At 40.1% G+C, this 17,405-nt stretch overlaps 1 protein-coding gene across 3 annotated transcripts in view; it reads right to left on the bottom strand.

Annotated features, from left to right (window-relative positions):
* Vstm2a (V-set and transmembrane domain containing 2A) overlaps nt 1–17,272 on the bottom strand; it is a 27,304-nt gene extending 10,032 nt beyond the window's left edge. For 2 of the 3 annotated variants that reach the window (XM_031340874.1, XM_031340875.1), the window contains exons 1-4: nt 16,802–17,272; nt 14,870–15,036; nt 13,393–13,443; nt 11,618–11,954 (exon numbers count right to left, since the gene is read on the bottom strand). In XM_031340874.1, coding sequence (XP_031196734.1) covers nt 11,618–11,954; nt 13,393–13,443; nt 14,870–15,036; nt 16,802–16,880 — 634 coding nt within the window. In that variant the 5' untranslated portion in view covers nt 16,881–17,272. The remainder of the gene's footprint in view (nt 1–11,617; nt 11,955–13,392; nt 13,444–14,869; nt 15,037–16,801) is intronic. The other variant, XM_031340873.1, reaches the window with a different exon arrangement.
* Nucleotides 17,273–17,405: the final 133 nt, after the last annotated feature.

Below are 17,405 nucleotides of genomic sequence, written 5' to 3' on the forward strand. Positions count from 1 at the left end.
TTTTTTAGGTGGCAACTATTGGATCACTGAATGCCAACAAGACAAAGAAACCATCAGTGCCATGGCTTCAACATAAATCATAAATTCTGTGCATGCTTTTATTAGCTTAGTGCTATGGTTTTTACCCCATCCCTCTCTTTTATTTTATGAATCTAGCTGTTTTAAATTTTTCTGAATTAAGATTCTTTTATATGATACTTATATAACAGAGATTAACTTCTTGGCTATCAGCATTAAATAATTAGAGATTCTAATATGAATACTTTTAAAAACTGTCTCCTTATCAAGGAGATAGTAATCCAGATACATAGGTAGCAGAAGATGGCCTTATCTGGCATCAATGGGAGGGGAAGCCCTTGGTCCTGTGGAGGCTCAAGCTTAGGAGAATGCTAAATCGGTGAGACAGGAGTAGGTAAGTGGGTGGAGGAGCACCCTCATAGAGGCAAAAGATAGGGGGAAGAGGGGAAATAGGGTGGTGGGTTTTGACATGGAAACTGAGAAAGGGGGATATCATTTGAAATGTAAATGAATAAAATGATTAATAGAAAAGACATGCAAATCAAAAGATCAACAAAACTTGGTAGCAGAAAATGTTTCTCTAACCTTCTAGATACAACTCATCAGTATCACTTGAAATACCAGTATGGTTTTTATCATTAAACCTGTAATGAAGAGCAGTCCCAGTGCTATTTTCCAGTTTTCTCTCACCATTATTATTTAAGTGGACAGAAGCTACTTTCTTAAATAATAGCCAATTTATATAAAAATGTATGAATCTTTTTAACAATGACTTATCCTGGTTATTTTTACTCAGATAAAGTAAAACAAATTCTAAATATTCTTTTTACCCTAATTATATTAGCTAAACATTGCAAGGCACTAAAATAACATTAAAAGCACCAAGATGTAATTCATAGCTCCAAATCTTCTATAATATTTTAGATGGTTTGAAATAGAGTTTTCAAATTCTGAATTTTTTAACTACATTTAGAAGTTGTAATTCTATAGATTGCTCCTCTTATGCAGCATCTTTCCACATTAAGGCTAGAAATGGGAAAGTTGTCTTCAAACCACATGAGCTTATTTGATCAGAAAAGTTATAAATGAAATATTTTACAATTGGCTACAAAAGATGCCTTTACATATTTGTTCATATGATATCTCAAAGATGCAAGAAATGAACTGATGTTACCATAGATTCTCTCAGAGCTTTATCTACACCTTTATACAGCAAAATTTTTGAGTATCTGACTGAATTATTTAATGTTCACTAAAATGTTTATGACTTTCAAGATAAAATTGCTTCATTTAATTTGCCTTCTGTCTTTATCTCCCCAATAGTTCCATAACTATCTCCTCAATGAAACCAGGAATTGGAAATTCTAGCTTCACAGTTGGCTTTGGGTCCAAAACAAAGACTTTGAAATAGTCATATTAAATACTAATGCCTCTTGTTTATAAATCTTTCTGTGTATGGATGCATTTGACATTCCCAATGCTGACACATCACCCATCTTCTTAGTATTTCTTTCAATTGTAAGGCTGAACCACTTCATTGAGAGGGCAAAAGATTACAATATTTTATTTATGACTATTACGCATGCTCAAATCTTTCTGCCTAGAAACAATGATTTGGTAGACAAATTTTCTACTCAGTGTCTAGAAAGTATGGTGTGGCATATACGTATGTGGATACAATATTCCTAATTTTATTTCCTACATGAAATCCTCAGTATAAGACTTTTATAACAGTTCTTCACTATAAACATGTGAACATATATAACATGCATCTATTTTAATTTTGTTATGAGCTCGAGAGTCACGTAGTCATGAGATGCCTACTTTTATTTTTTTCCAACAGGCACAATTTAATCATTAAATTGTTTTTTAAATTATAGCAAAGTAACAAGTTATTGTACTGAAAGTGTAAATATGAACATCAAATATTGACATCTTGAGTTTTAATGTACATTTTTATGTATCATTTTTATTGATTTTCTATAAACACACTGATGTTTTGTGGTATGATACAGCAGGAGGGGTGCTGTAGTGGACCCCCCAAGGCACCCAAGGCAGCAGCCACAAGACAGGTCTAGTATGAAATGAAATTTATTAGAAAAAGAGAGGGAACAGAGAGAGACAGAGAGAGAGACAGAGAGAGAGTGTGTGTGCATGTGTGTGTGTGTGTGACACAGAGAAAGAGAGAGAGAGAGAGAGAGAGAGAGAGAGACAGAGAGAGAGAGAGAGAGAGAGAGAGAGAGAGAGAGAGAGAGAGAGGAGAAAGGAGAAAAGAGGCTGACCAGGAACACATGGAGAGAGAAGATTTGGTGGGAGAGAGAGGGGGGAAGGGGGTGGCAGGGGAGAGGTCAGAGAGTGAGAGGTATAGCAAACCAGGCTCCTACCTAGTTGTTGCCAGGTAACTGTTGAGCCTAGAAGAAATACTAACATAGATCAGATTGATTTAAAGCTTTACATATGATATGATTTCATTTAAGGGTTTTGTAACCTGTAGTTTCTCATGTTATATTGCATACTGAATCTTCCTATTTCTTTAAGTTTTCTATAAAATTTAATCTTAGAAGGTTCATAAGATTTAATGTATAGTTTAATACATTCATCAGTTGGCTTCTCTGGTTTTAGTCACTGTGCATTTTATGTTATAAGAAAACCTGTCATGAGTATGAATGGTCAGAAGTTGACATCTGATTCACTACTGATCTAGAACTTACATCCCACAAGTACAATTTGAGAGAACATGAATCTAAAGCCCCACATTTGACCCTCCTTGTCAAATCAATTTGTCCTTGAGAAGAGTTGTTCTGTTCCAGTGCAGAGTGGTAGGACACCAAATTCACTGGGACCTTGATAATCTCATGACTATAGGCAGCATTTGCTGCAATCATGCCTGTCCAGCTTTAGAAAAACTACTTAGGATTTTTAACTTCATCAAACATATGGATGACTGCAAAGAGTCTGACAATTGCAGTACTGTGTCCAGCCATTTAAATGCAGTGTTTATCCATTCAGCTTTAAATTATCTCAGTAAGTTGTTCCATTCACATTTATGTGACTTGTTATTATTTATTATCTTTTCCAAAAATGAATCCTTTACATCTTAACCTTTTGGATATGATTGAGGATTCTCCATTACATTCTGACTTTTTCCTCCCTAGGTATTGTACTTAGATACAGGATTGAATTGAGTTTGTACATTAGTTTAGTTTTTATTCTTATCACATGATTTCCCCTGCTCAGTAGCTCACATAACCATAGCACATTTTATTATTGGCATGCTTACTTCATTTCCTAAGAGTTATACAAAAATATAACCTTCTGCATTGTCTCAAGTTTCCATTCAATTTAATTAAACATTTAAATTTCTTACAGTAAAATGTCATTTTCACCTGCTAACTATTTCAGAGCCTCAGATTTCTGATGTGACCTTTCTATATTTGATTTTATTTTCATTTAGAAATAGATTTTAAATTGTGGCAAAATGTTTCTTTTCTGCTTCTTTTAATTTCTCCTCTGTTTTTGTTTCTAACTTACATCATTTCACATGATTTCAGATTTTTCCAATCTTTGTTCCTTCTACTTGCATTTGTATTCCTTTGACTTCTTTTTTATTTTACTTTATTTATTTTATTCTTTAATTTTATTTTTACAGTCTAGTCTTTATCGCCTTCCAAGTCTGCCCTCTGACAGTTTCACATGCCATACTTCCCTCCACTCCCTGTCTCCAAGAGGATGTCCCCACCGCCCCCCTATTCTACCCCACCAGCCCTCCCCACTCCCTGTGGTCTCTAGTCTCTTGAGGGTTAAAAGAAAGCCACTTGATACAGGCTCTTGGGAAGGAGGAAGAAGGTGGGGGAGTATTGACCTCATCTACCTGCTAGGTTTGCTTGTTAGATGTTTATAATCGATGATTTTATTCAAAGCTGAGAAATGACCTGGTGCATGAGCATTGTCATATCAGTTTTTATGATAAAGCATTTCTAAAGTTTACAGTGATTCTGAGGGAAGTTAACCCACAATAAAAGGCTGGTAGACAGTGAGTTGAGGAATCAGTCTGTATTCACCTGGGATTACAAACTAGACTGTCATGATTTTTTATTATTGGCTTTACTTTTCTCCTTTCCTGCTTAATCTTTTCTTTACTCTTAATAGCTTTGAAAATATTTTTATTTTTGTATATTTCAGCTGTATCTCTAATCATTTAAATTTTTTCAAAGACTTCTTTGAAGGTTTGAATCTAATTTAGATGACCAAAGTTCTGTACATGTACAGCTTTCGAAGCCTTGCGTCTTATTTAGATCCATTTCTTAAAATTCTCTGAAATTTTATTACACTTTACATTAAGGATCTAATTACAACCTTGAGCTAAATAGCTGCTGGCCAATATGATGTAGTTCTATACATGGAAACCTACCTACCACTTACTAATGGCACTATGACAGAAGGAGGAAGAAAGCTTTGAAATGACAAGAGACAAACCTAGAAGACTTTAACTTATCACATTTCTATGCCCCGAAAAGGCATGCTCTCCAAAAGGTGTATTTGTCTTATGTGTCTGGAGAGATTGCTCAGTGGTTAAATCCATTGGCTGCCCTTCCAGTGTTTTGATTTCCAGCACCCACACAGCAGATCACAAATATCTGAAACTCCAGTCCTAGGGAATTCAACTCCCTTGTATAGCCTCTGCAGAAACTGCATTCGTGTGACATAGACATATATGAAGTCAAGATACCCATATACATGAAATAAAAATAAATGAAAAATACTAAAAAACATCTGTCTTGATTCTTTCTAAAGAGACCACATTGTTTTGCCTTTTAAATTAGTTCTTCTAACTTTGTGATTGTTTTGTTAATCTTTTCCTATGCTTTATTTATAGTTTAAACTGGGTTATCAGCATGTACACAAAAGCGGAAAACAGTATCTGTAGAGTTTCTGTTATCTAAAATTTCACAGGTCCTGAAATGCGTCCCTTGCAGATTAGGATGAACATGTATACTCTCATCACTTTGTGTTGGTAATCACATTCAAACATGTGCAAAGAGAGTTATAGTTACATTGTAACTGGTTACTGTTTACTATTAAGATGTTACTGAGTGCCAAGCCTTTAATATATGATTTTCAGAAGTCTGAGGATCGTGCTTTAGTTTGCTGTCAAAGAATGGAGAAGTAGAACCACAGACCTCTATATTTTTGATCATGGCTCCATTTTCCTTACTGTGGTACTCTATTCCTCTGCTGGCATCAGAGGCAGGGCAAGGAGTCCAGCGCCCTGGGCTTCTCAGCGGAGACATGCACTAGGCATAGATTTTCTTCCTCTCCATGGCAGCAGTATTTCTTGGAGAAGGAATGCTGCCTTTCATTTTTCTATCAAGACGTGCATTCTTTTTTTGACCCATAGGGTAAAATATGTTGAGTAAATTTCTAACCCTTTCCTCATCTACCCAGTAAGACACTCATAATTACAGCAGCAGCTTCTTGCAGTTCCAAAGCCTATCACAAGACACACCATTTGAGACCCAGTTTAGAGTACTGACAGATTCTGTTTCATGTAACAGTTGGCTTAGAAACCACATGTGAACTTCACTGTGAGCTGAGAAATCTACTCAGGAAGAAGACAGCTAACTTCAGTTAGTAAAATGTGCTAATAGTTTCTGGAAAAGTTAACCTGTCTGGACTCTTGATCTACATAATTCCTATTTTAGCAGCTCTGATACATTCTTTGGTCTGTGGTATCCAAATCATTGCCTCTCATATGTTTTTCTCCTTATTCCCTGACTATCCATTTACACGGCTGCCTTTTAGTTGATGGAATGACAATTACCAAATTAACCTATCCTAAATATCGACATTAACATCTGAGTTGTGTGAAGCCTCTGTACCTCAGTGTGGAACAGCACTTACTTATGCACCACATTACTCTTCATGAAAGGCCTTCAACTCCTCAGCCCTCTTTTTCAATTACTCTGAAATTCTGATTTAAGGACTTTTGTACCTAGCCATTCTTGGAGAGCTGCCATGTTTATCAGCAGCTGAGGAGCTCCAGTGAGCCCTGGGCTTCTGGCAGCTTTAGCAGCAGCTGACTCTCAACTCTAAGGATAATATCATGGTAGAAAAACAAAAATTATGTTTCAGAGTTCAGAGAAGCAGCATTCCCATTGAGTGGCTTGAGGCTCCACATGTAGCAACAATACTAAAGGCCTCCTTAACCATTGCCAGCTTTCTTCACTCCCAGATGTTCATCCATGGAGTGAAGAAAAATGCTTTGCAAGTCCTTCTTAACACTAGAAAAATACAGTAGACACAGAAAAGTGTCTTTGAGTATTTTGAGGTGCTGGTCACCTCTCAAATAGACCTCTTATTCTTTTCTTGTTCCAAATTACTTTTGAAAACTAGCCATTCTCATAGTTTACAAACATACAGAGGCTATAACTCTTTTTCTCCCCTCAGAGGCTATAACTGAGTAGGTGCTGGCTGGGGTGTTAGCATGGCTTAGTAATACATGCTATCCTGTGGGCTCTTGCATAGTGAGTGTGCAGGATTCACTTCAAGAATCACTGTCAGTAGTTTACATCATTTGGGAGATTGTGGTGTAAATATTCACTTCTTCTAGGCACATAGAGCCCTTTAAAATTCTTGCAATATCTACTATCTGTTACCAAAGAAGAGTTAGTGAAGCACTTGTCCTAGAGATTTGCAGAGCAAAAAGAGATATTTTTTCACAACACAAGAGACAACACTGGATTCAGAGTAGCTATGATCAAACTGATAAAGGAGATCTCACTGAAGAAAACTGGATTTTATTTCCTGGTTAGGGAACATTGTTTGCAAGAGATGGATTTGGGGCTGAGGTTAGATGCTGGCTGAGAATGATGGGTGTACAAGATGGCTTCTTCATGGTCACTGGCCCTCAAGAGGTAAGGAGATGCCTTTGAATTCTTGTTAGGCTTAGAATTGGAATTGCATAACTTCCCAACTTTTATTAGTCATATGGTCCCAGTCCAACTAAAACTCAACCTGAAGGAAAACAGTCTCTACTTCTCAGTAGTAGAGCACCAACAAATGTGCTCCTGTCTTATATTTGTCACAAGGCTTTGAGTACCTACATTTAGAGATGTTTAAAAGGACAATTATGAACCCTAGTTTGGGTCTCCTGAAGGAAATTAGAATTATGAATGAAAACATTTTCTAAGGAAATTAGCAGTCAAAACTACAGGATAAGGTCAAGAAGTTATGAAAAATAGCATCATAGAAGAAACTGATATCAGGGAGAAAATAAATCAGAGAGAGACAAAGAACAGGAGACCAGCCTTCACATGCAACAGAGGTCAGAATCTCAGAAGTGGGCTATAAGGAAACCAGTGTTGCCTAGATGTTGGAAAGGGTAAGTTATAAGAGAGCTTGCAATAGACATCAGGGACTTGATGGATGCATCAGCGGTACTATTAAGAAGTGAACAGTACCCTGAGAGACTGAGGGAGGAGTAGGAGAGACCATGATACCACTCTTCTGAGGGGAACTGGCTTCAGCTGGGCAAACACTCACAGAGACGTGACTCTGCCCAGTGAGAACAGAAAGTCAGGGAATGGATTCCTTTGGGTTTTATTTGTCTATCTGTTAGGTGGGTTGGAATGATCAGTGAATGAGAAGGAAAGAGGAGAAAAGAGGCAAAAAGGCTTGGTCAGTGTAGGAGAAATTTAGCCTCTGAAGGATTGTGGATGAGGAAGGGAGGAGGCAGGAGGCAAAAGCAAAGACAGGTTAGCTTGATCATTCAGGGATATGGGGGAGGCTAGGAGGGAGCTAAAGGAAGTCTCCAACTTTCCGGAAAGTTAGCTAAAAGTGGTGGTTCCACCCTGACAGGGGTCCTGGATTTCCCATTGTGGTTTCCCCACTTTCCTCTCAGAGAAGTCCTCCTTCATTGTCTCTGCTGGAAAGATGCTAACTGCACTCCTGTTACTGAGCCCCTTCTCATAAGGAGCTTTTATTGAATCAGACAGGGAGAAGGATGCTTCTTCCTTTTGGAACATCATTAGGACATTTCTTTAATTTCTATTTCCATGCCCTGATTGTCTCATGCATTAAATCTGATGGCATTTTTTTTTCTCTAAGCTATTTTCGTGTACTATAAAAATAAAACATATCAGAACAAAAATATGATGGGAAACCGGGGTTTGATATGAACAAATTCTGTCCCAGGTACACAAAACTTGACAGAGCTTTAAAGAACTAAAGATTAAAAAAAAATTGTAAGAAAGTTTTATCTAATTGTTTGCATTATATTTTCTTTATTATTTAAGTTTTAGTTCTGGTTATAAAATGAAAGTAAAATTTAAATACTTTTAAAAGTTAAGAATTTATAACTATTTGTGATTTATGAAAGATTTTATAAAGAGAAAGAAAATAATTACAAGAAAGAAAGGATAGCATATACTCACTAGTTTTGATGAAATTCTTGGGGAAAAAACCCAGGACTAGTTACACTATTATCTCTGGTGGAATATGGAAAGTCACAGGCTGTATAGTAGATCACAAGATAGATTTTTCCTCTTCCTTTTCATCTTAATTTTGCTTTAAAGTTAAATTAACTTTTAAAACAATTTGAAGATTTTATCTAAAGTTATTTTCAGCTAATGTTTACTTCATAAAGGTGCAGGAATTACTTGACAGGAAAATTATATGAATTTAAAGTTAAGCATGTGAATCTAAATAGTCAAGCCAAGACTGTAATATAAACAAAGAGCCAAAGAAACTAGTTTATTGTGGCACAGGTTAATACAGTAATGCTAGAGAAAAGTGATTCCCAACCAGTGGGTCATGACCTCTCCAGACCTTTGCATAGAGGTCCTATATCAAATATCCTACATATTAGGTATTTACATTACAGTTCACGAGAGTAGCAAAATTTAGTTATGAAGTAGCAGCAAAATAATTTATGGCTGGTTGTCATCACAACATGTGGGTCAGTATTAAAGGACTGCAGCATTAGGAAGGCTGAGAACACTGCTATAGATGATGTAAGCCTCCTTGTATCTGCTGATAAACTATAAAAGGCTAGCATAGACCTTTGGCACTCACAGAAAGATTTTCATTTTTATGTCTTCACCATAGAAAACTGTACACTATATGGAATCTATGGATATCCTTTTTTTAAAAAAGTGGGAAACTAGACAAATCCTGTAGAGGGAGTAAGTGTGCCTTTCACTTTTATGTTCTGTGTTTGTCGTGCCTTCCAGAGATGGAAAGTAAATGAGTAAATAAATGAGGTACTGCAATAAGGTGCATTTGAGTCTATTGTGAAAGTTGGAAAGCAAAATTATTAATGGGGATAGGAGTGTCACATATCTAATGTATATGTAATGTGTAAATATCTATCTCAATTACTGTATTGTATGAGACAATATTACAGGCATGAAACTTAGACAACACACCAGAGTGGCTAGAAAGCCTTGGCTTCTGAACAAGAAGATTAGAGGCTGTGGATAAAAAATGCATGGGAGATTTTCCCATATCCACTGGTAGAAGAAGGAATATTGAATGTTTTAAGAAATTTTAGGTTTGTCTTTGCTACAGCTAGGAAGGGAGTGGCACAAAGCTTTTACTAGATAGAGGTTTCCAGGAGAGAACATGCTTTAGAAAAAAATAATTTTGCATTAAGGACAGGGCTGATGGGAAGATGCAAAAGGAACAGAAATTTTTACTTGAAAATTGTTTGAAGATGTTCAGTTCATAATTTAGTTCCAATCACAGCTCCAAGAGAGATAGAAAAATAAAGTAGATATTTTTAGAGTACATTATTTTATATCATAAAGTGGATAGGATATTTTAGAAAGAGAACACTTCATTCTTTTTAGTCTCTCACATGGACTAATTGCTCCATTTGACTTTATCACACGGATTTATGGTGTCTAGCTTAGAATATTCTATACATGCTAATAACTTCTCTTTAGGGTTTAGAGTTCTCACTAATTTTATTGTAAATTGACTGCCAAGGACTGCTGTAATTCTACAGGTAGAGTTTAGCCTCTTGGGGTTATAATATAAAAGATGATGAAAAGATCACAACTCCATCATTGGAAAATAACAGTTAAAAATTGTAATTGAGATATAAGCATTTGTGTACTCTCACAATCAAACCATTATTAGCTCTACAGGCTTTGTTGTTAAATTTGGGAAGCAAAAAAGATCACAAGAAAAATTAAACAAAGCCAGAAAACCTGGTTTTCAGAAAGGCTCAGTCCTCACTCAGCAGATGGCTATGTTAATGTGATTAAAACATAACAGGAGTCTCATCAGCATCCAAAGCAATGAGAATGAGCAGGACCGCATCTGAGCTCCCTGATGCATCTACATCACATCTATTCAAACAAAAAGCATAAAGAGAAGATGCATGTTGGCCTACATAATTCTATCCGTTTTGATTGATTGATTGATTCTTTTTCTATGATGCTGAATCCAGGGCTTTACTCAAATTAATAAAGTGTTATATAAATGAGCTATACCCCAGATCTGGGCACATGTATTTCTTAAACATATTAACAAGCTGGGATTTAGAGGTGTGCATTGGGTGTTGCTAGCAACCTTCAGGTGGGCCTGGGCCTGTGTTGCTGTAGCTCCCTATAGCTGGTATCAGTCACCCTGAACTTCCATAAGGCCTCATTGCAGAAACCCCACTTTGGAAATCTCAAGCTTTTGGTGGACATTATTATCTTGGATTTCACTTTCTGAAAAAATTGCAAGTGGAAAAAAAGAAGCAATAAATCATCCCAACAAGTGATTCCATGTATATCAGGTATGTGCTTGAGCAGGATTCTCCCCTTAACCTGTGAGGCAAAGCGTTTGAGAAAATAGGACAGCTAGGGGTGTCGTACAAGCCTGCTCCATCCAGTCAGCCTTTATCCCACATCACAGTTAGAAGTAGAGTGAGTTTCCATTGGTGGAACTGTTGCATAAGTTAATGCCATTCAGAATTACTTTAACTTGCACAGCTGAGAGGTGTGTGACTAAGCGTCTAAATTGGCATCCAAGGCACATTTGTAGGAGCTGCCTTATCTCTGCACTGCTTCCTTGGCCCCCTCCTCACTTCCTGCCATTATCACCATCAATTTCATCTCAGGGAGCTGAAGTTTCTCCTTCAAAATCAAAAGCCCTTGGAGAATAGCTCTGCTTAAAGCCAGAGGTCACTAAATATATGGATGATTATGGTGAGTCTTTTTCATTTCCATTTTGATTAAGTGAAAGCCTCTTAATTTGGGTCATTATTGATACATAAATCTGTAGAGAAAATGAACATGCATTTATAATGTAGCCAACATTACGTGATTTATTGTTCTTATAGTGTATAAATACAGAAAGAAAGGGGAGAATAAAAGGGTACAGCTCTCAGATCCCTGGATATGAAACAGTGCCAGGGATTAATGGAGCAAACTCATCCTGAACGTCCAGCTACCTCCTCCTCTCAATGGCTCATGTCTCCTTATTTCAATCGAACTCACTCTCCTCTTTGAAAAGCCATCTGATATCAATCTCTCCATGCTACTGAACTGAGCTTTGGGTGGCAGGTCTGTGAGTGATAAAATGAAAGGCTCAAAATGCGTTCTCATACCTGATTGTGGACTTTGCTTGGGGATTTTGGCTACCGCTTGAGGGCTGGAGGTGGAGTGCATTCGTTGGTTGGCAGAGCTGTGAATGCTGCTGGGAACCACCGATGATGCGTTCTTTCGAGGCTTCGTGTCTTGTAGCCACATAGGCGAGGCTTCAAAAGCCTGCATCCTCCGAGCATGACTGTTGGCATTGACTTTCAGGTAGGCCTGGGCCTTGTGTTCCTGAAGCTCCCCGTAGTTAGCGTCAGTCACCCTGCACTCATATAAACCTTCATCCTTTTTTCTCACTTTGGATATCTGAAGCTTGTGGGAGATATCATTGCCTTGGACTTTCACTGTCTGAAAAATTGCAGGTGAAAAACAAAGTTTCACATTAAAGGGTCTTACTCCCTCTCTTTAAATTTACTAAGGTTGTCAAACTTAAGGGTCTTATTGGCACAAAACTGATGGGCATTATGTATCCTGTTCTATGAGCAAGCCCATTCACAGACTTGAGAGGTCATAAGCTCAATTTTAGCAGTGCCAGAGTGGCTCTGCTGTCTTCATTTCCCAGACTATCATAACATGGGATTGGTCTCTGCCTGTTTGGCTCAGCTGAATCAAACACCGACTAAGGAGTCCATCTTTACATAGATTAGAAAATCTTTACATAAAGATTTTCTTCTTTACAGCTGTATGACAACTCCTTCAAATATGGGGCAAGAAGTAGGGGGAGTGTTGATCATAATAGTTTAAAAGCGGGTGCACTTTACTGAAGACACTACTTACAGACTTGGTCATTTTTTTTTCTCAATTGCCTACTAACAGAGGGTAGCAGGGCTCAGGCTACAGAATAAAGCTCAGTCACATGCTCCAGTCATTATATAAACTTGTGATACTGTTAACTGAACATTGATTTGATTTTCAAATGTGAAATCAACCCCATTTACTCCAATAATTCTATCCAGATTCATAATAAGGTCATATGTCTAAAGCATAATCTTAAATATATACTATGTATTTAATATACATACATATATCAGAGCTGTTAAATTTGATATATATTATATGTCAACCCATGATTGACAGACTCAATGATTACATATGTCAGGTTTAAGGATATGATTGATTTTTATAAACATAGAAATGAAGGACAATGAAGGATATTCTAGCCATGGCTATTGTCACATCTTCATATGACCAGCAGGCCAGTCTGGGATAACAATAGGTGTATAGTTATATTTACTTTGGTTTTATATTTTTGTGATTTATTTGAATACTATATTTAGAAATACTTTAAATGAATTATGAATGATATCCAAATTGAGTTACACTGTTTTATTACATTTCAAAGTCCTAATGCATGGTTTCATTTTTGTTTTCTTGAGATTTTTATTTTATATTAAGTGTAGGTACTTCTATTACTTTGAATTATTAAAATTATTAATGTTGAAGTACTACAGACCTTCACTGTTAGGTGAGTATGAAAAAGATTAATTAAAAAACAGTGCAATAATCATATTAGCTAACAAAATAATACTCTAGCCAATCTGTAATTATTTACATGGTTAAAATGTGCAATTTTATTTATGGGCTCTAAATTTGGCTCATTTTTTAGGGGTTTAATGAGGTATAAAGAGAGAACTGCCTCTCATTCTAAATTTGTAAAATTACCTTTTCAAGTTCAATGAATTAAACGGTTTTACATCTAAAACCGTTTCTACTAAAGTCCACCTTGGGCCTGCTTGACAGTTTACTAAAAGATGTGCCCCCTGTCGCTGGTCCCTGTGACACTCACACTAATCTTGGTCCCATCGTTGTCCGGGTCTCTGTCGGGTAAGAGCTCCACCTGTAGGACAAGGGTACAAATGCTCAACCTCGGCCGAGTTCTTCAGTCCCGGACGCCGCGATACCGCAGCGCCCCAGCAGCTAGTAGCGATCCCTGCCTTCCGTTCGTGAAACACTTCAGACAAAGCAATTTAAGAGATGGAAGAACGACCCAGGTCCCAACCGCACTCAGTCCCGAGGCCAGGCTAGCGGCTGGACTGCCTCCTTCGTCCCTCCCTGGAACAATCCCTGAATTATTTCCCTGTCCCCGCGCCAGATCCCAAGCAGTCCCCGGGCTCTCCATGTCTTCCCTGGGCATCACTGCGACCTCGGCTCTCCCCAAGAATCCCTAAGGTCTCCGTGCTCTCCTCTATCCTAGTGACACCCTGAAGAGTTCCTGTCGTCCACAAGCATTCCCATGGTCGCTGCGGTCCCCGTGGTCCCCAAGCGTAACCGAGGTCCCCGCGGCTTCCTCTATCCTAGAGACACTCTAGAGAGTCCCCCGAAGCCCTGCAGGCTGTGTTCCCGTTGCTGGCCCGGTGCTAGCGTCACAGCGTTGCCAGGTCTTTTCCCTCACAGTTCAGTCTGCCTGGCCTGCGGGTTCCGAGAACCCAGGCCAGGACAGGAGTGAGGGTACAAGTTTTCTGGACGGATTTCTCTATCTCTGCCCTCGCTGCTGACCAGTCCACAGCTCTCTTCTACAGACTTTCTCGTCCTCTAGGTCTTAGGTCCCAGTCCCTTTAGCTTCGTGGGCCTCCGCGTTCCGCGTTCCGCGCTGTTACCATGACTCTTGTAGCTTCTCTTTAGGTTTTCCTTCCTCCTCTTGTTCCATTCTCCCTCCTCCTTTACTCATCTCCTGCTCTACTTTCCTCTCCAGTCCAGGGCTTCTCTCTGATTTTCTGATGGCTACCTCATCTCTTCCTCCCTTCCTCTTTCTCCTCCCCATCCCACCTCCGCCTTCCTTCCTTCCCTCCCTCCTGCCCACCTCTCTCCCTTCTCTGAGAGAGGAGAGAGAGAGAGAGAGAGAGAGAGAGAGAGAGAGAGAGAGAGAGAGAGAGAGAGAGAGAGAGAGAGAGAGAGAGAGAGAGAGAGAGAGAGAGAGAGAGAGATCACCCTTGATGTTGGAAAAACAGAAGGCTGGTGGAGGGTGGAATGATGTCCTGAGCTGTATCATAGACACATTGCCAGTTTGGATAGCTCCTTAATACCAGTTACAAAGAGCTGGTTAATTCCAGTCTAAATTGAGAAAGTCTCCCCCAGCTCCTGCGACTTCCTAGGTGTTTTTCACTTACAGTCCTTAGGACAAATTCAGCCTTGCTGACTCTCATAGAGCAAGGAAGGGTCCTTTAGGTTCATGGGCAGTACCTTGGGCCCTGGCTGCTGGTTAGATGGGCACAGAACTAAGAAACTGTCATGCGGGGGCTCTGTGGGCTTTGAGCTATGGCTACCTGCGAGCCTGCAGCCTCGGTCCCTTGCTCCAGGTCCTCTGGTCCCCGAAGGAACCACCACTGGATCTCCAGGTACACTGAAGCAGAGCCGCTTTGGAAAGCGCAAGACATCTCCACATTTTGCCCTTCGGTAGCAGTCACGTTTCGCGGAAACTCCGTAAATTTTGCTGCAAGACAGAAATGCACCGTTTTGGTGTATCTACACCAGCTTTGCTAATATCTCTTTCCTGGAGAACTCAACACAAGTTTTTGTTTGTTTGGCCTTTCTTTTTCGTGGGCCTTGAAAGAAGAAAATAAAAACAGCAATAACAAGCCCTTATGACATCCCTGTGGGGCTCCCCATCCCCATTGCTCTGCCTCTGCATGTCTTGTTCTTGGTATCATGCCTAAATCACTTTATTGTTGATCAAGTCCAGATAATGGAAAGGTTAATAAGCTTGCCAATAGCTCTCTCTGCTAGCCAAGCTGCCCAGAGTTAGATCCAAACATCTTTTGTCAGATTGCAGCATTCCTTAAAACTTACTGAGAGACCCAAGGAGGTGCAATTTAGACCATCTGTCAAGTTGATCTATGAGGAAGGCTCTAGATTCTTAAGTTTCTCAACAATTTATGACTAACTGGGATATTTCCTGTTAGAGGTGGGTCATAAGTATATGTCAAAATGCCTATTCTTAATCTCTCAAAACAGTGGTTAGCAATTTTGTTCTGGAGCCCACAGTAGTGAAACAAGTTGCACACTATCTAAGAGGCATATGTTTCATCTCCACAAGTTAACCTTCACGTTTGTTCCCTTCAAGCCATTGTAAATTACAATATGTCAGGGGATATAAAAATCATAAATCCGTGTTTAGTTCAGATCAAAGATTATTTGAAAGATACCACAGAGACTCCGTCTAGCCCTTTTGCAACTAACCTTGACACTGCCAGCTTGTAAGATTAATAGATCCATGTGAAAGTCACAAAAATAAAATCCCCTCCCTCCCCAGAGGGATCCTTGAACATGGGATGTTTTCTTCTTAGGAAGACGATTGTTCTTAGCTTATCAAAGGGGTACTTGGCAAAGAGCTGATGGCTGCCTAGAAGGAGCCTTTTATTTGTGGTCCAGAGAAGGGGACAACCACAGGCACATAGATGTAGGTTGAAAAGCTGGCAGGAATGATTACAGCCACTCTCTCCTCTTTTCTTCAAGATAGTGCGTCTGGGTGTCTCTTGTCACTGTTTTATGAAATCCCAAATTGAGCAAATAATTAAAGTGAACATTTTACGTTTCAAGGAAATGGACACTCTTCAGAAGGTAGCGGGCCTGGAAGGGCTTTTCTGCTTGCATTAGCTAGTGGACTGGGGCATATCTGCTTGCAGAAGTGATGCAGTCTTCAGCAGACAAAAACTGTGATCTGCTCATGGTGCTGAAGCAACCACTGCAGCCTGCAAAGTCCTGAACAACTGGGCCCAGCAGGCTGCTGCGCTGCTTATGATGCAATTCATAGCTCTTTGTGGGTCCTCTGATAAACACACGGGGAAGAAGTCACAGGGACCAAAGAAGGGAACTAAAGCTTTCTGCCTCTAGAGAGTACTGGCAGTGAGAAGCCCCTTCTAAACAGCAGCTTTGTATTCCTGAGTGCTTGCCTTGTTCATGCACAGTGAAAACACACACACACACACACACACACACACACACACACACACACACCTGTGTATGTGCTCACTGAGGAACTCACCCATTACCTGGCTGGCATCTAACTAGATTTTTCTCTGAAACCTGGCTTGCTTGCAATTAATAAACTTTGGGAGAAAAAGCTCAAATGAACACTATTCATACTACCTAAACCCACTATTGGCTTGGTTTGAGCCACTCTCCAGCTGTCTGTCCAGTCTTCGAGTTGGTCCAGCACACACGCATCACCACAAACACATTACAAGCAACCGACTTACCTTGAGAAGAAAGCCCTTGTTGTACATATAACACGGAAAAGAACATAAATCCAACAGACGCCAAAAAGATCCCCATCATGCCAAGGGAGTGGGGCACATCCGTGTAGCCCAGAGCCCCAAAACCTAAAAAGACAGGCAAGCAAGCGTGTCCGCGGGCTGCTCTCAGAGCCCGGGGCGCGATACTGCGTGCATGCTGCCGCTCGCAGCAAAGAGTGGCTTGGGCACAGGGGATTGCGACTGGCGAGGGTTGGACCGAGCTGGCTGCGATCCGGAGGCTTCAGGCGCAGACCCGGGCTGCCACGCCGTGAAGTGTCTCCGCTGGCGGCTGGCTGCTTCCGCTACCTGGCAGCTCGTCCCACGTCAGTCGCTCGGCTTGCGTGCTCGCCGCCCTCCCCACGCCCAGCGAGCCCGCGGCGAGTGGAGCGGGCGCGGGGCGGCGCGGACTGGGCTCGCGCGGAGCCCAACTTTGCCTCTAATGGCTGCGATGATGCCTTTAACTCTCTGGGCGCCGGGACTGCGCACCTGCTGGCCGGGGGTGGGGTGGGGTGGGGTGCAGGGCCCTGCCAGATCTCTGCTCTCCAGTCCGCCTTTACACCCCCCCCCC

The sequence above is a fragment of the Mastomys coucha genome, unplaced genomic scaffold (assembly GCF_008632895.1).
Source record: "Mastomys coucha isolate ucsf_1 unplaced genomic scaffold, UCSF_Mcou_1 pScaffold22, whole genome shotgun sequence".
In the NCBI taxonomy this organism is placed as follows: Eukaryota; Metazoa; Chordata; class Mammalia; order Rodentia; family Muridae; genus Mastomys; species Mastomys coucha.